The sequence below is a fragment of the Ambystoma mexicanum genome, chromosome 6p (assembly GCF_040938575.1).
Source record: "Ambystoma mexicanum isolate Mex_15411 chromosome 6p, UKY_AmexF1_1, whole genome shotgun sequence".
NCBI classification, from domain to species: domain Eukaryota; kingdom Metazoa; phylum Chordata; class Amphibia; order Caudata; family Ambystomatidae; genus Ambystoma; species Ambystoma mexicanum.
The window spans coordinates 1,462,192,116-1,462,217,145 of NC_090935.1; the positions used below are offsets into that span (position 1 = coordinate 1,462,192,116).

At 45.9% G+C, this 25,030-nt stretch overlaps 1 protein-coding gene across 4 annotated transcripts in view; it reads left to right on the top strand.

Moving 5' to 3' along the window:
- Positions 1-25,030, top strand: part of MFHAS1 (multifunctional ROCO family signaling regulator 1) — a 666,381-nt gene that overhangs the window by 590,520 nt on the left and 50,831 nt on the right. For all 4 annotated transcript variants that reach the window (XR_011280404.1, XM_069626262.1, XM_069626264.1 and 1 more), the window contains exon 6: positions 17,904-17,963. Coding sequence is in view for 3 of the 4 variants with exons in the window: in XM_069626262.1 (XP_069482363.1) it covers positions 17,904-17,963 (60 nt within the window). In the remaining variant the exon portion in view is untranslated. The remainder of the gene's footprint in view (positions 1-17,903; positions 17,964-25,030) is intronic.

Genomic DNA, 25,030 nt, shown 5'->3' on the forward strand with positions numbered 1-25,030 from the left:
CTCGGCGGCCATTTTGTTGGCGATCCAATCCTTATGTACCGAGATAAGGACGAGATTACCGCGGACCCCGACGGAGGATCCAGAACCGGGCCCGTCGGGAAACCCTCCGAACGAACAAGCGGAGGAGAGTCCACCCCTCTCCGCCCTTCGTGCCCGCGAGGCCTGTGGATCCCTCATCCCCCTCGCCGGACCCTAGAGAGGATACGGTGACGGATACAGCGACGGGGACGGACGGCGGCGATGACACAGTGGACATCCCGTCATCACCCCCCATCGGGCTTCTCCAGCCGACGAAATTGGCTCCTTTCACGCCATGATAACCATGGCATCCAAGCTCTTCCAGCTCTGCCCTGAAGAACAAAAAAAGGAAGGGTTTCTTTACCAACGACGAGAGGCCAAGAGGAAGACGGTCCTCGCAGTGCCTTTGCTCGACGACATCTGGGACGAGGGGCTTGCTATCCTCAAGAACCCTTCCACGACACCCGCCAAGAGGGACAGGTATGAGAAGCAGTACTGAGTCCCCGATGCCGCCCCCTTGTGCCTCAGGGCCCAGCCCACGCCGGACTCTGTCGTCTCGGCAGCGGCTAAGAAGAAAGCAGCGGGTGCGGCGGCTTCAACTTCCACTTCCCCGCCAGACAGCGAGGGCAAGAAGTTGGACTCCATGGGACGACGAGTCATCTCGTCGTCGGCGACGACGATTAAGGCGGCCAATGCCTTAGCGATCGTTGCCCGCTATGACAGGGAGCTCTGGTTCAAGATAGCTCCCCTGCTAGACTTTCTACCTGACGACTTGAGGCGGAGGCCCTACAAATTCTGCAGGAAGGCGAGGTGGCATCGGATCACACGATAACGGTGGCAACGGACATTGCCGATACCGGATTTCGCCAATTGGGCAACAGAGTTTACCTCTGACGATGAGGATGGCTCAAGGCGACAGACTTTCGCCAGGACTTCCAGACCAGAGTGTTGGATATGCCATTCGACGGCAACAACCTATTTGGTAAGGCTGTGGACGAGTCTCTTCAGGCCATCAAGACCGACTCGGAGACGGCCCGGGCCCTAGGGGTCAACAACAATGACCCTTTCGGAGCTCCGGAGGCAGACAGGGTCCCTCCAAAGGATCCAGCGGTGGCTCTTCCACTTACCGCCAGGCGGCCCGTTCCTCTTCCCAGGAGGCCTACAGAGGTCGCGGCAAGCAAGGGGGATCCCGCCGTTGTCGCCAAGGTGGCCAAGGCGGCAAGGCCGCCTCCAAGGAAGACTGACCCGGCCGTGTCGTCGGGCCCCCACCAAAGCACCCCGGTGGGAGGCCGGCTGACGAAATTCGTCAGCGTGTGGGAGTCCATCTCCACCGACCGTTGGGTGCTGGACACCCTGGCCAACGGGCACTCGCTGGAATTCCAAAAGAAGTGCCCTTGCATTTCTCCCGTGGCCAGGAAGGAGAATCACGTCCCTCAACTGCTGTTGGAGGTAAGGGCGATGCTCAAGAAAGGTGCCATCGAGCTCGTCCCCAGGAGGCTCCGGGGCTCCGGAGTGTACTCAAGGTACTTCCTCATCAGAAAGAAGACAGGCGGTTGACGCCCCAGCCTGGACCTGCGTCGGTTAAACAAATACATCAAGGCGTATAAATTCAGGATGGTCACCCTCCAGCACCTGCTGGGACAGCTGGAGGAGGGCGACTTCCTATCGTCGTTGGACCTGGAGGATGCTTACTTCCACATCCCCATTCTAAAAGGGCACAGGAAGTTTCTCAGGTTCGTGGTTCAGGGACGCCACTACCAATTCAGAGCCCTACCCTTCGGATTAAAGTCGGCACCCAGGGTATTCACCAAGTGCCTGGCACCAGTGGCGGCGTGGCTGCGCCTGCAGGGGATCCACATCTACCCCTACCTGGACGACTGGCTAATCCGGGCAAGGACAAGAGAACTTGCTGTGGAACACACAGCGAGGATTGTCCGGCTGCTCACAGAACTGGGGTTCGCCATCAAGTACCCCAAATCCCACCTGGTTCCGTCGCAAGTAGCACTGTTTCTGGGAGTGAAGCTCGATACAGTGGGGCAATTCGCCTCCCCGTCAGAGGAGAGGACGAAGACCATCCTGGGCAAGGTGCGGCGCCTGCTAGCCACGGACGTGGCCTGGGTGAGGTCCATCAAGTCCCTCCTCGGGATGATGTCCTCATGCATCTATCTGGTACCCCTTTGCAGACTTCGGATGCGTCCGCTACAGGAGTGCCTCGACGCCCGCTGGTTTCAGGCGACGGGCTGCTTCGAGGACAGGATCCCTCTCGACGAGGAGTTCCGTCGGGAGATCCTATGGTGGGGTACCCGTGCTCCCCTCACTACAGGCACGGACTTTCAAACCCTGGCGTTTCAGGAGACGGTGACTACGGACGCCTCTCTGGAGGGTTGGGGGGCCCACACAGGAGATCTCCACGCAAGAGGCCTTTGGTTCCCAGAGGGGAGGTCTCTCCACATCAACATTCTGGAGCTCCGAGCAGTGTTCTGGGCGCTCAAGTCGTTCCTTCCGTCCCTCAAGGACAAAGTGGTGAGGATCTTCACCGACAACACCACAACGATGTTCTACATACGGAAGCAGGGGGGCACCAAATCCCCAGCCCTATCCAAGGAGGCCCAGGATCTGTGGCACTGGGCCGTCGCCCAGGGGATGTTTCTGGTTCCCTTCCACTTGGCAGGAATAAAAAACACCATCGCCGACTCACTCAGCAGGGAGCTGCGCTCGTGCCACGAGTGGGAACTACATCAGGACCAGGTGGATCGGCTCTTTCGACGATGGGGCAAACCCCGGATCGACCTTTTCGCGACGGCGATGAACTCCAAGTGTCAGAGGTTCGCCAGCAGGTTCCTGCAGCCGTTGAGCATGGGCGATGCTTTCTCGTTCCCCTGGGACGGCCTGTTTCTATACACGTTCCCTCCGTTGCCGCTCCACCTCATCAACCAGCTCAAGAAGTCCAGGTGCAGAATGATCCTCGTCGCACCGGCATGGCCGAGGCAGATCTGGTTCCCGGACCTTCTGGACTTGTCAACGTCCCCACCAGTCAAGCTGCCGGCAGACGCGGATCTTCTCTCCAGAGAAGGAGGCGCCATTCTCCATCACGACCCACAGTCGCTGAACTTGCAGGCCTGGCTCCTGCAGCACTAGAGTTTGGAGTGTACGATATCCCGGCTGACTGCAGAGAGGTTCTTGCAAAAGCCAGGGCGTCCTCAACTCTTAACTGTTACGGTCATAAGTGGAAGAGGTTCTCTGTTTGGTGCTTTGCACAGAAGATTAACCCTCTGCGGATTACGGCCCCTCAAGTACTGCCGTACCTACTGTCACTGGCTAAAGCTGGTCTGGCTCATGCCTCTATCAAAATACATCTTGCTGCCATCTCCCAATATACCAGGACTACGGGACGGGCGTCCTTGTGGTCTCATCGCCTGGTGAAGGAATTTATGAAGGGACTATTCCGATCGTTCCCGCCGGTGAAGGCTCCTGCCCTGGCGTGGGAGCTAAATGTGGTGCTGACCAGGCTCATAGGGGCCCCATTCGAGCCTATGCATTCGGCACCTCTGAAGTTCCTGTCATGGAAGACAGCGTTCCTCGTGGCCATCACCTCCGCATGACGAGTGGGAGAGATCCAGGCCCTATCTTGCAAGCCTCCATACTTGACTTTTCATGACACGAGGGTGGTGCTGAGGACGCACCCCTCCTTCATGCCCAAGGTGCCGTCGGGCTTCCACCTCAACAAGCCCTTGGTGTTACCAGTTTTCTTCCCGTCGCCTTCGACGCCGGCCGAGAGGACTTTGCACTCGCTGGATGTAGCTAGAGCGCTGAAGTTCTACGTGGACCGCACGAAGAGTTTTCGGAAGACGTCACAACTGTTTGTGAACTTTGGGTCTGTGAATCAAGGGAAGGCTCTCTCGAAGACTTCCATTTCCAGATGGCTCTCTGACTGCATCATGCACTGTCACCGGTTGGCAAACCAACCGCTGCCCGGCCGTCCGAGAGCCCATTCAACCAGAGCGATCGCTGCTACCACGGCTTTCCTGTCTGGTTTGCCCCTGCTGGACATCTGCAGGGCTGCTACGTGGAGGTCGACGCACACCTTCACAAGATTCTACTGCGTCGATCGGGACTCCAGGGAGGAGTCCAGGGTCGGCCATGCAGTGCTGCGCAACCTGTTCGCCTAAGGTGAGCCTGGTGAGGAGGTAAGAATTGCTTAATGTTGAGTTTTGGATGTAATGCTTAATGTTGAGCCTTTGCCACCTCCTGTGGTTGTGCATGTGTATACTGCTATGTATACTTTTATTCATGAGCATGTGAATCCATGCCAGACCCCATGCTGGAGAAGGAACAAGTTACTTACCTGTAACTGTTGTTCTCCAGCATGGGTCTGGCATGGATTCACATGCGAGCCCTCCCACCTACCCCTCTGCGGCTCTTCACTTGGTCATACTGCCACTTTGCGTGCTACCAAATCTGAGGATGGCTGCCAGAGGCAGGGCTTAGAGAGAGGGCAGCCATTGGCTGGGGGCAGTATGACCCAGAGATCAGTGATTGGTTACTACTAAAAAAGACAGATCAGAAACGAAACTGATACTGATTTTTTCTTTACCGAGGATTCCCAGCCTGACGACGGGGAATATTCATGAGCATGTGAATCCATGCCAGACCCATGCTGGAGAACAACAGTTACAGGTAAGTAACTTGTTCCTTCTAAAATGCTCACCCCTCATCCTCATGAGGCGATCCAATTTGGTGTTTGATTATCTACTGTCATAGGTACATGACCAAAATATATGGTATAGCTGTAATAAAGATCAGATGATTGAAATGTTAGAATTACTTGAGCCAGTCTCTCAATTTACTTTATTAGTATACTTGTGATTATTTCCAATATGCCCTAGTCTTAAGGTAACTCAACTGATTTCAGCAAACGATAGATCTAGTGGGATGTCCTGTAAGGAATAATCTTTTTCATGGCGTGCCGCGTGTCAATTTCATGCGGGCGCAATTTTGAAAGTTTGTTTATGTAGCAGTGATGTCGCGCGTATTTGGCGCGTGATGTCATTTGCATCACTTTACATTTCAAAACAAACAAAAAGGCAATCAATTTCGGATGTGCCTTGTCCTGTGAATGTCTCCTGGTTTCAATCACTCACACTATACATTCAACCACTCCTACGGAGTGAATGCCTCAATAATTGAAAAACCATTTATCATTATATTTGCTCAATGAATATATCGAACAGGTTCCGTAGCTAGTTATGATTAGGTCTATGCCACTGATACCTGTTTAGTGCCTCAGTCAATAGAGGCAAATACAATATTCCCATTCATGATTACTAAGGTCTAACTGTAACGCTCACCTGATTCTCGCAGAGGCGCCGGTCTTGACTGGGCGACTACCGTATCTTCAAAGGTGATGTGTAGCACCCGGTTGGCTCTTTGGGCTGCACCTCTGTGCACTGTATGCCTGACGTGTAGAGTAAGATGTCTGCAGATAGAAAATATGGGGTTAATGAACTGGGGTTATTGGGGTGTCCCTATCTCTTTCCTCTTCTCCTCTCCTGTAGACCCCCAAAGGTTAACGCTCTCACCTTAGGTAAGTGAATGCCGAGCTCTCCATCTGCCTCGGGGCAGGGTGCTGTAACCAGTTTCTTCACTGGATAGGTAGCGCAGGCCTCTTGACTTCAGAGGACTGCTGTCCGTCGTTTACTGCACGAACGGTAAGTTTCGAGTCATTCAAATGTCTTTAAAGTCTTTAGTAATGATGTCTCTTGTTTTGCAGGGTTCCGGCGATGGCGGATGACGGGCTGAAGTGAGTTGAAGATGGAGCCCGTGTGATGAATAGAAGCGCCTGGAAGCACGTAAGTAAGCGCTTGTTGCCTGCTTCACTATGCGCTCTAACTGTCTTTTTTTAATTTTGCAGGTACGAGTTCGGAGCGGCTGCAGGGTGCCGGAATACCCACTGGATTAGATGTGGAAAGGAGTAATGGCACGTGAGTATTAAAGTTCCCCAATGTCTTTAAACGCACCTTGTTTTGTCTTTCAGATGCGGGATGCAGCGCCGAAGGCCTCCGGAGCGTACGAAGAGTAGGTAAGCCTTTGCCTTTCAGATGCCGGAATGCTAACCTGTTCTTTCTTGTCTTTATAGGTGTTGCTGAAGACTGGATTCAGGATGGTAAGCCTTTGCCTTTCAGATGCCGGAATGCTAACCTGTTCTTTCTTGTCTTTATAGGTGTTGCTGAAGACTGGATTCAGGATGGTAAGCCTTTTTCCTTAGGCCCAGGACCGGATGCAGAAGACACGATGAGCGTTCTGCTGCAGAGGTTGCAGAATAACGCAAAGCAAGATTCATCCACCGGGTGTGGTTTAAATAGCCTCCTGTAGTGCTTAGGTGTCTCCTTCCACAGCCACGCCTAAGTAAGAAAAGAGTTCCTGGTAAGAAAAGAGTTCCTGCCTTCCAGAACAGTTCCAGTGTTCTGAATCTAGGGAGTGGCTCCAGCCCCACCCAACAGGAAAAGTAGTTCTAAACAGAAGAGGATCAGGGGCTCAACTGGCAGGCAAGTAAGCAGCATGGTCTGCTGAAGGTAAGTCCACCCAAGCATTATGAGCCCGGCGCTTCCAGCGCTGGGACTGGGCATATTTATGAGCATGGTGCCACTGGCGCCAGGACTGGGTCCAAGAGGTCCCAATTGGGACTGGTTGGCACTCGGAACCTGGGTTATGGATCTGCTTCCAAGGGAGTTGGGAAAACCCTGACCTTTTGGAAGCAGAGATCATGACAGTACCCCCCCTCAAGGCCCCTCCCAAACCGGGCTTCTCCGGGGGTTTTGGCTTGTCAGGAAATGTTCGGTGAAATCTTTTGATTAGGCGAGGAGCGTGGACATATTCAGCAGGTTCCCAGGATCTCTCTTGGGGGCCGTAGCCTTTCCAGTCAATTAGGTAGAATAGTTTAGATTTGGAGATCTTGGAGTCCAGAATGCTTTTGACTTCAAACTCGAGTTCTCCATCCACTAGGATAGGTTTTGGAGATTTGGTTAGTCGGGTTTGAGGTTGCACGGGTTTTAATAGAGAGACGTGGAAGACCGGATGTATCTTCATGTGCGGGGGCAAGTCCAACTTGACCGCTACTGGGTTTACTATGGTAGTGATGGAATAGGGACCAAGGTATCTTGGGTTGAATGTGCGTGGCCCTTTTAGAGATAGATATTTGGTGGATAACCAGACTTGATCCCCTACTTGATAGTGAGGGGCTTCCTTCCGATGTTGATCTGCTCCTTTCTTGTATTGTTCTTTAGCCCTTTGAAGGTGAGAAACAGCTTCCTTAAAGGCTTGGGTGATTGTAGAATGCAGGTAGTCTACTGCTGGTGTTTCAAGATCTTGGAGGGGATCCAACTCCGAGGTTCGAGGGTGACTGCCGTACAAAAGAAAAAACGGGGTTTTCCCAGTTCCCGAATGGACAGAGTTATTGTAGGCATACTCGGCTATCCAAAGGATATCTTTCCAAGTTTTTTCAGTTTGTTGCAGCATGCAGCGTAAATACTGTTCCAGAGTTTGATTGGTCCTCTCGGTTTGTCCGTCGGTCTGAGGGTGGTGACTGGTCGATAGTCTCACAACAATTTGAGCCGACCGACAGCAACTTCGCCAAAAATGAGAAATAAATTGACTACCTCGATCCGAAATTAGAACCGAAGGAAAACCGTGCAGTCGGACGATGTTTTCGAGAAATTCTCGGGCCAGAGTTGCTGCTGTTGGCAAGCCTTTGAGCGGAATGAAATGCGCCATCTTGGAGAATAAGTCCACGATTACTAGAATCGTATTGTATCCGGAGCATGGAGGTAGATCGGTGATGAAGTCCATAGAAAGCGTATGCCAAGGGCGAGGTGGGATGTCAATAGGGCGTAAGAGGCCTGCTGGTCTTTCCTTTTGACTCTTGTTTTGGGCGCATACTCCACAGGACATTATAAAGTCTCTGATATCTTTTTTCCAAGACGGCCACCAGAAGTAGCGCTTGATCTTTTCTGAGGTCTTGGCTATACCGGGATGACCTTCCATTAAAGAGTCGTGATAACAAGAGATTACTTTTTTCTGTAAATCTGTGCTGGGTAGGTATAATCGTTCTTGGAAATACAATAAGTTGTCCTTTACTGCAAAGTCCTTTCCCTGCAGATGCCAATTCTGTATGTCTGCTGGAGTTACAAGTTGCCTGGCTTTATCCTTAACTTCCTCTATGGATTCTGTGGCGATTACACCCAGAATTCTTTGTTCGGGAATGATTGGTACAGGTTTAGGGTTGACCAAGTGTTCTTCCACTCCCATCCGAGAAAGGGCATCGGGTTTACCGTTCTTTGTACCAGGTCGATAGGTAATTATGAAGTCAAACTCGGCAAAGAATAATGCCCAACGGAGTTGTCTAGAGGATTGGGCTTTTGCGGTCTTCAAATATTGCAGGTTTCGGTGATCCGTAATCACAGTAACGGTGTGTCGGGCCCCCAGCAGATAATGCCGCCAAGCCTTAAAGGCAGACTTGATAGCCAGAAGTTCCTTGTCAGTAATCGTGTAATTGATTTCAGGAGGCGAGAATTTGCGGGACCAAAATGCCACGGGATGCAACTGATTGGTTACCGGGTCCTTTTGTGATAGAACTGCCCCCATGGCAAGGCTTGAAGCATCAGTTTCCACGATGTAGGGGAGTTCGGGGCGAGGGTGTTTTAAGATTGGTGCAGAGATAAATTTAGTCTTCAAATCCTGGAAAGCTTGTTCCGCCTCGGTAGACCATTCAAAACGTTTGTTTTTCTTTAACAAGGCAGTGATGGGCTGGACTATTCGAGAGAATTCGGGGATAAACCTGCGGTAAAAGTTAGCGAAGCCTAACATGCTTTGCACACCTTTTACGGAGGATGGTGATGGCCATTTGAGAACTGCATCGACCTTCTTTGAATCCATACGCACTCCGCCAGGTGATAATATGAATCCCAAGAATTCAACTTCAGTCACGTTGAAAACACATTTTTCCAACTTAGCGAAAAGTTTGTGTTGACGCAATCTTTCGAGGACCATTTTCACGTGTTTCCGATGTTCAGATTCCGATGAAGAATAAACGAGGATGTCGTCAATGTAAACAACAACACATACATCTATGAGCTCTCTGAGGACATCGTTCATAAAATATTGAAAGGCGGCCGGGGCATTGCAAAGTCCGAAGGGCATGACCTGATATTCAAATAGCCCATACTTGGTGCGGAAGGCCGTCTTCCATTCATCGCCCTCTTTTACTCGTACCAAGTGGTAAGCTCCTCTAAGATCCAGCTTTGTATATATGCATACTTTTCTGACTTGGTCCAGGAGTTCAGGGATCAAAGGTAACGGATATCTATTCTTAACGGTGATCTGGTTCAGGGAGCGATAATCGATACAAGTTCTAAGGTCTCCTTCTTTTTTTGGAACGAAGAACAAAGCTGAAGAAGCAGGGGACTTGGAAGGACGAATAAACCCATTTGCCAGGTATTGATCCAGGTATTGTCGAAGGTGAAGGTTCTCAGGCTCGGTGAGGGCATAAATTCTACTACAAGGAGGAGTAGATCCAGGTATCAGGTCTATCTGGCAGTCATAAGACCTATGAGGAGGTAGAGAGTTAGCCTGATCCTTCCGGAAAACATCTTGGTATTCTAGGTATTCGGGAGGTAACTGGGGAGTCTCTGAAGAAATTGCGGCCAGTGCAACACCAGGTGGAGGGTGACAAGTAGAGACACATTCTGGAAACTGGACCGTTCTTGCTCGCCAATCGATCAGAGGATTGTGTTTCTCTAACCAAGGTATTCCTAGAATAATCTGAAACTGAGGGGCCTTGATCACATCGAACACGATCTTCTCATGGTGTCCATCTTGACTTACTAGCGTCACCTCTTGAGTGGTATGCGTTACTGGCCCGGAGGCTATCTCCGTACCATCCACCGTAGTAATGACGTCCTTTACAGCCTTGGGACAAAGAGTTAGATTCATCCTCAAAACCATTTCATGATCCACATAATTGCCGATGGCACCGCTGTCGACGTAAGCTTCAATTGCATGTAATCGATCCGGATTATCAGGGCTAATGAGGACCATAGGTATCACGAAATGCGAGGTCACGGAACTGGTTTTCACGCTCGGCAAGAGGACCTCTATTCTTGTCGGGCGAGGTCGTTTCCCTGCTCAGAGTTTGTAACTTTGGTAACTGCAGCTCCTACTGCCTTCTTGGCAGGTTTCACCGGACAGTCTCGAAGAAAGTGCCCTGAGTTTCCGCAATATAGGCATAATTGCAACTGTTTCCTCCTTTCCCGCTCCCTTTGTGTAAGAGGACCTTTCAGACCCCCTATTTGCATGGGTTCCCCGGAGTCTACTCCTTTGGAAGGAGTTGGCGGTTTGGAAAATACTCGAGCATCAAACTTGGAACGATCGGCCTTCCTGTTCTGCAGCCTGTGATCTATTTGAACGACCAAGTCTATATAATCCGAACAGTCTTGTGGGGGATTCACTACTTGGGCTAAAACGTCTTTGAGCTCTCCACGTAGACCTCTATAAAACAGCGTAATCCTTTTGTCCTCAGGCCATTGAGTTTCCACTATTAGTCTATTGAAAGATGCAATATAAGCCAAAAGGTCTTGATTACCCTGTCGCAACGAAAGAAGCTCATTGTCCAAGGCCTGCCCCTGTGAATGTCTTGCGAACAGTTTTTCCATACTAAGCTGAAAGGCTTGAAAATCATGGAGAACCGGATCATCTTGATTAACTATAGGGATCGACCAGTCTGCCGCATTGCCACTAAGGTACGAAAGTACAAAAGCTACTTTTGCTTGATCAGTTGGAAAGGCTGCTGGCCGGCATAAGAAGTGCAACCGGCACTGATTGATAAATACTGCAAACCTCTTTGGGTCACCAGAAAATCGTTCGGGCGGAGCCAGAGGTACATTCCCAGGTAGGTTGATCTGCACTGGATTCATAGAGGATGTTGAAGGAAGATTTGCCCCTGATGCGGGTAACGGGGTCTGTCCGGCTTGTGACTGTAGCACTTGTCTAGCAAGATTGTCTGTTCTCTCCTTGGAAATAATTAGTTCCCTTCTTAAAGCATTCGTTTCCTGACGAGCTGCATGCACTTCTGCCCTTAGTTCCCCAAGTAACCGGGCTAGGGGGTCAGTATCCGAGGTTTCCATAGCGCCTGGGCGAGAGTTTTGCGGTAGGCTTTGCGTTCTGTAACGCTCACCTGATTCTCGCAGAGGCGCCGGTCTTGACTGGGCGACTACCGTATCTTCAAAGGTGATGTGTAGCACCCGGTTGGCTCTTTGGGCTGCACCTCTGTGCACTGTATGCCTGACGTGTAGAGTAAGATGTCTGCAGATAGAAAATATGGGGTTAATGAACTGGGGTTATTGGGGTGTCCCTATCTCTTTCCTCTTCTCCTCTCCTGTAGACCCCCAAAGGTTAACGCTCTCACCTTAGGTAAGTGAATGCCGAGCTCTCCATCTGCCTCGGGGCAGGGTGCTGTAACCAGTTTCTTCACTGGATAGGTAGCGCAGGCCTCTTGACTTCAGAGGACTGCTGTCCGTCGTTTACTGCACGAACGGTAAGTTTCGAGTCATTCAAATGTCTTTAAAGTCTTTAGTAATGATGTCTCTTGTTTTGCAGGGTTCCGGCGATGGCGGATGACGGGCTGAAGTGAGTTGAAGATGGAGCCCGTGTGATGAATAGAAGCGCCTGGAAGCACGTAAGTAAGCGCTTGTTGCCTGCTTCACTATGCGCTCTAACTGTCTTTTTATTTTGCAGGTACGAGTTCGGAGCGGCTGCAGGGTGCCGGAATACCCACTGGATTAGATGTGGAAAGGAGTAATGGCACGTGAGTATTAAAGTTCCCCAATGTCTTTAAACGCACCTTGTTTTGTCTTTCAGATGCGGGATGCAGCGCCGAAGGCCTCCGGAGCGTACGAAGAGTAGGTAAGCCTTTGCCTTTCAGATGCCGGAATGCTAACCTGTTCTTTCTTGTCTTTATAGGTGTTGCTGAAGACTGGATTCAGGATGGTAAGCCTTTGCCTTTCAGATGCCGGAATGCTAACCTGTTCTTTCTTGTCTTTATAGGTGTTGCTGAAGACTGGATTCAGGATGGTAAGCCTTTTTCCTTAGGCCCAGGACCGGATGCAGACGATGAGCGTTCTGCTGCAGAGGTTGCAGAATAACGCAAAGCAAGATTCATCCACCGGGTGTGGTTTAAATAGCCTCCTGTAGTGCTTAGGTGTCTCCTTCCACAGCCACGCCTAAGTAAGAAAAGAGTTCCTGGTAAGAAAAGAGTTCCTGCCTTCCAGAACAGTTCCAGTGTTCTGAATCTAGGGAGTGGCTCCAGCCCCACCCAACAGGAAAAGTAGTTCCAAACAGAAGAGGATCAGAGGCTCAACTGGCAGGCAAGTAAGCAGCATGGTCTGCTGAAGGTAAGTCCACCCAAGCATTATGAGCCCGGCGCTTCCAGCGCTGGGACTGGGCATATTTATGAGCATGGTGCCACTGGCGCCAGGACTGGGTCCAAGAGGTCCCAATTGGGACTGGTTGGCACTCGGAACCTGGGTTATGGATCTGCTTCCAAGGGAGTTGGGAAAACCCTGACCTTTTGGAAGCAGAGATCATGACACTAACTAGTTGATGCCATCAACGTTGATATTTTAGTTATACTGTCACATCACATTTTTAAAGCTTTTTCGATCCTACTCTAATTGACTATGCTTGATGTATATATTATGTATAAGTGTCCTTGCATGATGAAATCATATATCTAATTTTTGTACACACCTTATATTGGTATCATAGTTTTGGGCCATACAAATACAGATTAAATTCCATGTTTGCCAGCATTTGGTATTATCAACATTGAAGTCTACCGTACTCAAGTGAGCAATGTTACATTTTTCCACAATCAGCACATTAAAATAGTATCCCCAAATGTAACTAGATTTGGTGGTCTGAGTGGGCAGCTTCTCTTTTACAGCTTTACCTGTTTAAATGAAACTTTCAATTACAATTAGCTGCAATTTGCTGACTAGTTACTTTTGTCTACTTTATCATATTTAGTCATATCAATATTACTGTTTCGAAAGGATTAGAATAAAGAGATGTTGTGCTTTATACAGGTTCATCACACTTGTTTGGTATTCATTATTCATAACTTATGGTCTATATACAGAAAAGCTTTTTTTTTAAAACATTAATCTCATGTTCTCGATTGAGACCTACAGAGTTACAGTGAAGTCTACATATCATTCTGGATTCCATCTGTATAAATAGCAATTTTTGGTCACCTCCTCTGGTTCCGCACTTCACTCTCTGCAATACAAACCATTTTGCTGTGTTGTTTATCATTAACACGAATAAAGTTAGTCTTTTTGCAATAAAGACATGGTATCCGGATGTTTTTTGTCCTACAACTACGGAGAGTGCCGCTCACCCTGCCTGATGATTATCAGAGTTAAAATATGTATTTTATACAACCGCAATGGTTTTTTTGTGGGTGGTTTCATATTTTAACCCTATATTTCTTTCCCCAGATGACACCTCTCTACACAGCCTACAATTGAGTATTTGATTCTAAATGTATTTTGATGTTATTTATTACACATGCCAACATACATCCCTCATGGTGATTTAATTGTGGCCATATGAGACGTTTGTCGAGCACTAGCCTATCAAGGATAATATGGTGTTATGCAGAAACTTGGTTTTAGTAAAGCACTTGCACTTTAACCTATGACTATGTTAAATATTTCTGGTCATCACATTCTGCTGCTATAATATTTGCACCATTGTTGTGCTATGCAGTTATTCTGTTTTTGTTTTAGATAAGCACTTGCACTTTCTATGATGACCATAACATCACTACAGTCATCACCTCATGCTGCTAGATGGTTTTGCACTAAGCACTAGCACTTTATTAGAAAATTGTTTCTGCCTATAGGACTACTGAACGTCATATAATTGCCTTTCTTCTTGATATAATGGTTACAGGATTTTATCTATGTCCATACCGCTATGTGTAGCGTCACTATGACGTAAACAATATTGCCCGAATTATCCATGTTGGCCGCACGGCAATTTTAAACTATCAAAAAATATCTCTTTGATGAAATTGTAATCTAACGTCTATTGCATATCAATTTGAGGTTCTGTTGCAAAATTGTAATAGAGGTCTATATGAATATTATCCATGAGGACGGTATGAAATATTTTGCACTTTGCACTTTCTAAGATGGCGGAATGTAAATACTAGCATCTGTGTAAGTCACCTTTTCTGTGTTCATTGATGTGTCATGGGTTAAAAGAACTCCCAGAACAGGGCGGAGTTACTGTGAACAAGCCACAGGTGTGTGGCGAAACGCGTTAGCTAGCCTCCCTGCTACTGGGAAGCCATTTTTTATTGTAAAATTTATTGAATAAAAAATTAGAATTTTTAAAAAAAGCAAACTGTTGCATTGCAGTCGTTCGCTGTTGGCTTTCCCTGGTTGGACCTTTGGACAAGCTACTTCTGCAGGATATTTTTTTAGATTTCGTTGGTGATGGGAGTGCAGCTTCCTAAGAGACAGGACCATGCGGTCCGTGTCTGCTTTCTTTTCCATATATATATATATATATATTATTGTAAGGCAATGGATGGTCATTATTTTCTGACATATACATGCATCCTAAGGATAGAGAAAGTTAATGCAGCCTAAACTTGGTTAATTTTTGGAATAACATTGTTGAAATCTAGAGTGATCCCAGAATACAGATAAGATATGATGAGCAATATGTATGGCGTCTGGATCAAATTGGCCACAAGCACCAAAGATTTGGTCCTTAGGTATTGTCAGCATGAATAACACTTGGAATTAACACCATGGGGGTCATAGCGAGATAAACGGTTAGCCGCTGGTAGTACCGGTGGCTTACCGGCAATCTTGACTTACTGTTTCCGCCACCCAATATCCCGGTATTACAGGCAGCGGAGTAACAGTAAGTTCCCATTCCCATGGTGTTCGATAGGACTCCATGGGATGGGAACCACTGAAGCACCAGCGTCTTTGTTGATGGTACTTCAGTGAATTATCTGCCGGTAGAGTTCTGTATTACAGGCAGATAAGAGCTGCCGGTAGTTCACTGCCCCTACTCGCAGACTCAGAGTAGGCCGGTCTGGAAAAAGTGTCGGTACACATTGTTACTGGCACCTTTTTCTGGACCGGTATACTCATAATGACCCTGCAGATCTGAATTTGAGCTCCTCTGAAGCCTTCGCCAAATCTGTCCCCGATTTGGCTTTGATATAATGCCATTAGCAGCCATCACTGCGATTTAGGAAGGTGAAAAATGCATATGTTCCTGTGATCCTCCCTGCATTGATGGCACAGAGCATGCCTTCTGTAATGTTCTGTCTTATGGCTGTAAAAAATCCTGGGGAGTGGAGAATCTATTAATGAAAGCACAACACCGATCTGATATCTGCAGAACTCCCTGCGTCCATTGTGAGAAACCAGAAGTTGTCTCACCTGCTAGTCCCCAGGGATCTGTCATCCAAGTGGCCAGGACACGGTCATCGCTTTTGGATTCAGTTCCTGGGGGTGGACAGGTGAGGGAGCATCATCTGCGTGAGGGGTCAGGGAGCGGGAGAGAGAAGCGGCACCCCCTCTCCCCCAGAGCACCTTCACCACATCCTACCAGGTAGGATACATGGGAACCTCAGCCCCCCTTCCCTTCTCCAACACTGTCACATGGACAGCCCGCTCTGTAGGAAAACAGACTCACACCCGAGCAGTGTATCTGACATGTCCCACTACTATGGTCAGGTGAGGTCAGGCAATTACTGACAATCACTCACACCTGACTTCCATTAAACTTCTCCACACCGGTAAAAGGCGGATCACGAGAGCACCCTCCCTCTGAGCGAGGCAAAGCACACAAAGGAACAGCAGTTTTGAGTCAGCTGCTGAACGAGGGGAGAAAGACGGCAAACCAAGAAGGGTTCGTAAGAAGGACATTACCCTTGACCTTTCCGCCAAGACGCTGTTACTTTCAAGAAACCTTCAAGGCAGAAAGTGTAAGGCCAGGAAACCAAACTGCATTGTGTGTCGGAGATACCGAAGACCCTCCCGCGTAAATGACCAAGGTGGGGAGGAGCAGCAGCAGCCACTGTTGTATCGTCCTTGGCTCCAAGAACAAAGAATTGCCAGAAATATCAACGCAGCCGGTGAGTTGGGGAAACTGCTACAAGACTGGTCTGTGTTGAAGTTAAGACTACAAGCAGCAACATTGTATAATGAGCGCTTGAACAAACATTGTTAAACGCGTGTTATAAAAGATGCGAGTAAAGCTAAACTGCTGATGAATGATTGAACTTGAGAAGGAAAGAAACAATACCGTTGACAGAGTGGTGCGGCACCGTGGATGTGCTAAATCGAAGGTCTCTGTAAGGTAACCCGCCAAACAAACGAAAGTAGAACATTTATGGGAATAATTGTGTGAAGTGAATCGAAGTGGTCCTGTGACGGTTTAAGCAGAACCCATGGCACATTTGAAATTCTTCGACCTTGATATCAAGGAGACCCGAGTCCGCACCAGGGAGATCCATATCAACAGTATCTGAGGCCAAATGAGGGGAATCCATGGTCCGAGCCTGAACGAGGGAGACCAAGTGGGAACATTGTGATAAAAGGGGGTCTGTCTGAAGGAGGAAGACCCATGATGAACACTGAAAGTGAGAACTTGTGCATGTGAAAATCCTGATAGGAATGGAACTTTGAGATTTGTTTGTCACTACAGACCTTCTGCAGTAAGAGTCTGTTATTGGAAAAGAAGCTTTGGCAGAAGACCTTGATATCTGTGCTTTGAACTGTATCCTCATGGCCAAGAAGCCGGAGTGTGTGCAAAGCTCGAACGTGCCTCCTTGCCCCGTGCTGAAAACGTGGGTAAGGGAAGCCAACTGCTCAACCGTCCTGACATATTATTTCTTGAACACTTTTATTTTTGCATACACCATTGTCTCACACACTTTTGTATTTAGAAGTAAGCATTGGAAATAGGTTTCTTAGTATAGGCCCTTTTATTTGAGAGAGACTTCACTAGGTCTGCGTTATTATTATTTGATGGTCGTAGCTTGCTCCCATCCTTAGATTTAGGTTTAGATTTGAAGTTCAATAAACACCCTTAAACTGTGATCACTTGTGTCTGTTTTCACTGTTTGATACCATTCCTGATGGTTTGATACCATGCCTTCCTTACACCATCCACTGCGCAAAAGGGCTATCTGTTACCAATAGGCCACCCTTAATTGCTTGATGGGCCAGTACCAGTATCTCTATTACCTGCCTCATGTTGTGATGGTTTCGCTACTTCCAAGTAACATTTAAACAGTAATGATGGCATTAACATGATTGCACTAAATAGAAAGTATGCTCAATATTATAGATTCATGTGTGATTTGTAGGCAATTTTGATTAATTGTGTAATGTTGTTTTATGGACCATGATACTCCAGGGTATTCTACTGGAGGTTAGCCAAGCATATATTTATATAAAAATTATATATTTATAATGTATTGAGTGCACACACGACATACTACATTGTATCTTGGCCCTTGATAATAGGTGTTATCATTATTCAACTCACTGGTGCTCAATGTATTGCCTTTGGGATAATGAACGGCTGAGACGGCTGTGCTGGAAATCGATTCTGGCGGTTTCATGCAGATGCACCCGCTCAACTTACAGTATTGTTAGTAACACACTCTGCTCTTTGAGTACCCGTATATATGCTCATCAAGTACAGCGGGGGAAAAAAACTGACCAATGACGCGGGGAATCATTATGCAAGATCAAATATATCAGTCAAAAGATAACTCTGTTTTTTATGACCAGATGGCAAAACCCAAAAGCGGAAAAATCAACAGGAAGATTCGGCAAGTCCCAGGGAAAAAGGTCTGTACAAAGTTTTAATGTTGGAAGTACCAGTGAATATATTGCCGGAGCTTGTGTATGAAATGTAATATCACTTTAAAAGAACAGTATAAGTTGTCCTTTTATCATAATATGTAATGCCTTGAGTTTAGGAACTCCTGTAGAAGGTGGCAATTAATGCTACGTAAATGGGAAAAAAGGGTGTGTTTCCAAATAATAATTTGTCATTTATGTAGCACATTTGACAAAGTGCTTTCCATAGAACATTTTTATAATAAATTATTATTCACAACTGAAATTCATACACACGTTGTCAACCTCGGACGTATGATAAAATGAGTTGGTCTTCACGGAATTTGAACGGGTACATCACACACAGATGTCAACAAAGAACTAGCTGAGCTGTCTTGCTGGCATATCTGTGAATTCTGCATCGAAGGTTAAGAACAAATGGGTAACAACATAAGGTGATGCCTGCAGTTCTGGGCCCAGGAATGTATCCATATCACTAACCAGCCTCCTTCCTTGATACTGTGAGAGGCGCAGACCGAATACATATTTGAGAGTCGAGCACACGCCCAGCCCCTTAATGTTATATGGAGGGCCAGCTGAGCAGCAACGTGCTGAACATCTAGCCTCTCACAATACACAGGTCCCATTAGTGAATACAGCATATGGGCATTGTACACGCACTGTGTAGATTAGCTCCTTTGTTTCAGAACTCCCCCAAAATGTGTGCCTTGCTCTGATCTTAAACCTATATCATCAGGCCGAATATATCAAAAGGGAATACTAGTAGGCTGCGTAGAAACTGCTAGTAATCGAGTGCCGGGGGCAATTGTTTGGACATCCAATTGCCAACTCACCATTACCTGCTAAAAATCTGAAAAGGTTCATTTAGCAACAGCTACAGGACCACATTGAAAGCAGCAGCCTACTCAAGGAACCTGAAGATCTGTTCCAGATTCAGACCAACAAGCAGAACAACACGAATGCAATCTCATTTAGTGCACACACCCTACTGTACATCTTTGCCACTTTTGAAACCATCAGCCATGCGATCCTGCCGCAGAGATTAGAGGTCACTGGATTAAAAGGAACTGCTTTATAGTATGCATCTGGAAAAGAGCAGAAATGAAGAAACAAAAAAACCGAGACAATAACAACGAACAGGAAATAACATACAAGAAGTAACTGTATGCTCATGGAATACTAGGGGACATTTACATCTATTCCAAACGGAACGACCAGAGTTAAACTCAGCCGAGGTGATATGTTTACAAGAGACATGGTTAACAACTCCCCCAGTATGTGAAGGATTTCTAACATACATGAATCCTGCTATTAACAACAATGGAGGCAGACCGTCAGCAGGACTTATTACCCTAATTAGTCAAGAATTGACAACAAAAATTATCAAATACCAGAATATTGGAAATTGGGCGCAAAACACATTAATCAAAAGACAAGCGATGCTAGAACTACAGTGGAACAAAGAGTCCATAAGGACCCAATATCTAAACATCACCAATATATATTGGAATCCAAAGAAAGTACCAGAAGAAATGGTAATAGATTCTATCTTCACTAAGATAGACAGCATTGCACAGGAGCATCAAGAAGTAGAATTCATTATATGTGGAGATCTCAACCTGCATATATTTGATGAGAAAGGAGATCTAATAGCAGATCAACTGTTGGAAAATAGAGCACGAAGGTGGATAATAGAGACACGCAACAGAAACTTCGAAAGATGGGATGCCCTCAATGCAGCAAAAAAAACAATACCAACATGGTCAAGAGGGGAAAACAAATCAATCATAGATTATATCTATACTAGCAACATTATTTATTACATACTAAAGCGCTCATGGGAAATGAACAAGGAAGAACGATGCAAAATAAATATCCTCAAGTTGACACTAGTAAATAGAATGAACCGGTTGAGAATCCCGCACAACAGACTAACCGAAATAACAGAAACATTAATGAATTCAAAGAAAGAGATTCCAATAAAATCAATTATGGGTGGTTAACCGACCAATTCCAAATGAAACAGCGATTGAATCACCCATCCAAACCTGAACGAAAATATATTTACAACAAAGATATCGCAGAAAAGAAAAAGGAAAAAAGGAATCCATTAAAAGAGCACAAAAAGAATCACCTCAAACCAAAAAAAGAATAATTGGCCAAGCAAAAGAAAAATTTAAAAATTGGCATAAAAATGCCAAAATGATGCAAGACCAAGAAAATGCCGAATCCATGATGGCCTCCCTGAAAAATCATAACACCAGACGTTTGTGGGAACTCTTGAAATTGAGTAAAAAGGCTGAAAATGCAATGATAGTGGATGTTCCAGAAGCAGCGTGGATAGAGTATTTCAGAGCTCTCTACGAAGAACGAACAACAGTAATAAAGAAAACTCAACAACATTTGCCAAAGCAATGGAACATTAGATACGACATTGAAGATATTACCAACATAATAAAAAAAACTAAATACATCAAGGGCACCGGGGCCAGATGGCATGTCGAATGCAACATTAAAACAAAATCCAGAAGGTTGGGCACAATTCTGTGGTAAAATTATAGATCTGATTAACCGCACGAAAAAGGTCCCAGAGTCCTGGTAAATAGCAACACTAATCCCAATATACAAACAGGGATCATCAAAAGAACCAAAGAATTATCGTCCACTGGCGCTCCTGGATCCGCTAGGGAACATTTTTGCTAACCTTATACTGACAAGATTAAACATTTGGGCAAAACAAACAAAACATCAAGCGGTGCGCCAAACGGGATTTGTGTGCAATGTCGGAACAAATGTGAATCTCATGATTCTAAATCTGATGAAACAAGAAGCAGAAAGAACAAAAGCAAATACAATAGTAGCGTATGTCGACTTGAGCCTTGCCTATGATAAAATCAATAGAGACCTGCTGTGGGAGAAACTAGAACAATGGAGATGCCCTAGTGACATCCTAGAACCAATTAAACTTTTGTATTCCAACACAAAAATACAAGTAAGAATGACAGCAGATGGAATAATAACAAAGCAAATAAACACCTGGCATGGCCTAAAGCAAGGGTGTCCGCTAGCAGCCGCACTGTTCAGTTTGTTTACATCGGATTTTGAAGAGGCTATAAATACACCAACCATCAATCCACCAAAATTAAATGTGACTGCAGTACCTTGTTTGATCTATGCAGATGATATCATCTTATTAGCAAAAACACCGTGCGGATTACAAAAAGCTCTTAACAAAACCTATGAATACATGGAACAAAATGAACTGACAATAAACACTAAGAAAACAAGAATCATGCACCTAACAAAGAAGAATACAAATGGGAAAAAAACATTCCAATATTACCTCCAGGAAGAGAAACTGATCCAGGTTACAACTTATAAATATCTAGGGATATGGATCAACCAATCTCTGACAGAAGCACCATGGGCAGAACAGCTAAAAGAAAAAACCAGAATGTTAGCCAGACAAGGCCTGTCAATACATAAGAAATTCGGAAAATTTTCGCTTATACCAGCGGTAACCTTTTATAAGCAAAAGGTGACAGCGATCCTTGCATATGGTGCGGAAACTATGATTAACCATGATAGAACCATATGGATGAAATTGGAAGCGATTTATTGGCGAAAAGTACTAAGTCTACCCCAGAACATGCCTATGATACGGATACGCTATGAATTGGGCCTCCAATCATTAGAATCAATAATCGAATGGAAAATAATAGACTTCTACAGGAAAAATGAACAGCGAAGAAAAGATACCGGCATTGGAAATCCTAAGAACTTCAAAAGTACACGTCAACAATGTTACACTGGACAAATGGAAAGAAGCAGCCATGTGTATATGTAACAAAAAAGGAATCACACTGGAGACGTTGATGAAAATGCCTCAAATCGCAAAAAAGAAGCTGAGTAGAACCGATTGGATTGAAACTCAAGTGCAGAAAGATCAATATAAAATGACACTCAAATGTGAGGGAGAAGAAAGAGCACTTAATCAACTTCCAAATTACTTAAAATTATATCTGGATCGAAGAATCAGAGACATGTTCCTAAGATTTAGACTGAACCTACTGCCAACAAGAGAAGTGCAGGGGAAATGGAGCCAAAATAAAAGTGCAAATAGCGACTGCAGATTCTGTCAAACAAGAGGGAAAACCGAAACGCTCTATCACGTAACTATGGAATGCGAGGCACTAAACCAAAAGAGACTGCTCTTTAGCGCCAAATACTTTAGTGCCACAGTAGAAATGGAAAAAGAAGAAAGATGGAGTCACATCTTAATAGGAAATAATAGAAAGATGGTCGCAACCATAGTTCACTTCTGGGAAAACATTACGCTGGACAATAGTAACAGTAATGAAGAAGGATAAAAGATAAATGATGTCTGGTGTTTGTTTTTGAAATTTTTTATAAGGAGAATAATGTAAACTGAATGTGAATGATAAATGTAAGGTTTAAGATGTAAACCAAATGCATTTTAAATAAAAAAAAAAAGTATGCATCTTCAATTCACACTGACGGGACTGAAACTTCACATGTGAAACACCCGAAGGAGGTAGTCTTTTGCCCCTGCGTTTTAATATTTTCTTAACCTTTCTAGCGGAACTTATCAGCAGCTTATCCCAGACGTGCTTAGACTGCCAGATGATCAGTTATCTACAAGCTCACAAACAAATCTACATCAGACATACCAGATCTTAGATCATTCCTTGTGACCGTGTCCTCCTGGAGGACAACAAACAGACTAAAACCTAGCCCACCCAAAGCAACGCTTGTGATATATGGCACCACACTACCAAGCTGCTGACCAATCCCCTGACCCTAAGAAATGTTAACCTGCTCTGTTTGTGTGGCACAAATCAAAAACGTCACACTCTTGATGGACAGCAGCCTCACCCAGGAACCACAGGTTCAAGTCATCATAAGGAGCTGATTTCTCCAACTCCACATGTGCCGGCGCATTATGCCCTACCAGACCTTCAGGCACGGGCCCAGTGCAGTGATCACACTAGTGCACTCAAGATTAGACTAAACCTGCAGCCTCTAGTGGGCCCTCCTGGGTTACCCACTGAACAGACTACAATGAGCCCCAAACATTAAAACAACTTCAGAAACACACATACACACGTCACTCCAACCCTCCAAACACCCCCTGGCTCCCAATCAAGCAGATGATTCATTTTGAAACCCTTTGCATAGCCCACTGCACATTGCATGGCAGTGGCCCAAATGCATTACAAGGAAATACTTTAACTACAAACCATGAGGGATAGTTCAATATAGGAATGCACTCTTAGTAACTGTGCCAAGTGTCTATCAGAAATGCAACTGAGGCTCTCCCTACTCCTTCAACTCATTTAAACTCTGCAATATTATACCAAGATATCTAAGCCCAGAGGAAAACCACCCGACGTTCAAAAACCCGGAAAGCCTGGCTGTTGAACGGTTACCAGCACAATACCAGTACATCGTTCATATCCAAAACAAAACCAGCACACTTTCTGTAAGACTCATGCCCACCTCAAGTTGCTTCAAACTGCATCACCACCCTTGCTCCACACCAGGTCAAAGCCATCAACTCCTGTCTCTCACCTGGTACAAGCCCCACCAAACACAAAACTGGAAAACTCTCCCCGTTCACAATAAACCATCCCTTGACCACGTGCTCCATGAAAAAATACCATCCCATCCCTATCCAACCATACCTCCCCAAAATCATGGACCACTTCCTCACAAGCCAACTCCAACACAACATCACCACAAAATACCTCCTGAATCCCTTCCAATCAGGCTTTTATACAAGCCAAAGCACCACAACTGCAACACTCTACATCTCAATGACCTCCATTACATCACTGATAAAGTACACAACCCTCCTCGGACTCTTGAACCTCTCCTCAACCTTTGACACCATGGAGCACACCATTCTCTTAAACATCCTATCCCACATGATGAAACTCTCAGGCACTGTTCTTGACTGGTTCACCTCCTTTGTCACCAATAGGACACGTTATCTCCATGCCCACTATCGATTCATCCCTAACCCAGTCAAGTTTGGTGTTTCACAAGGATCCCCCTGTCTCCCCTCCTCTTCAAACTATATCTTGGACCCCCCAGAAAAACCCTTAGCAACCACAAAATCCATGTTTACCAATATGCAAATGACACACAAATATACTTACAAATCCCATACCCTCAAAACTCCACACCCTTAAAAGCTGTCCCTCCATCACTTCATGGATGGCCACCTACTTCCTCAAACTTAACCCAACCAAAAAAGAAATATCTCAACTGCCACCCCCTCAACTCAGTTACAAACCTAATCTCATACCCTAGGTCAAATAACTCACCATAGACAACCCACACACACATCCCTCTCGAGTCGCGACACATGTTAAATCCTTAGGCTTCACCATCAACCTCCAATTATCCTTCACACACCACATAGCATGCAACCTACAACTACTCCTGTTATGGCAGATAAGACACATCATTCCACCTGACGACTCCACCCAGTAGCCTAAGCACCAGTTCAGCCCAAGTTGGACTACAGAAATGTTAGCCTTATTGGAAGCCCCAACCGCACACACACACCCTGCAAGCCATACAGAAAACAGCATTAATATTCATCCTGCCCCTACCCAAACACTCACACATCACCCCAGCTCTCTCCCAGTGGCACTAGTTCCTAGTGTCCCAGACAATGGCTTTCAAAGAACTTTGGATCGTATAGAAAGCCATCAACCTCAATAAACCATCCTACCTTCAGAACAAACTGAAACACATCACCCACACAAACATCACACTGGCCAATGAAGATCTCCTATGTATTCCACTATGAAAGCTAATATGTACAGCTTAACAAATTGCTATATAACACAGGACAGCCTGAAAAACCCATATAAAGGTTTGTAAATAATGTTCTTATTAGAAATCTAATCCTTATCCTATTAGCAGGGGCCCAGTACCACAAAGGAATACCCTGAGCACAATGGTGATCCAGAGATGCAGTACAAAAAATGGAGTCATTCAAAGGTCACAAATCTAGTAAAAAT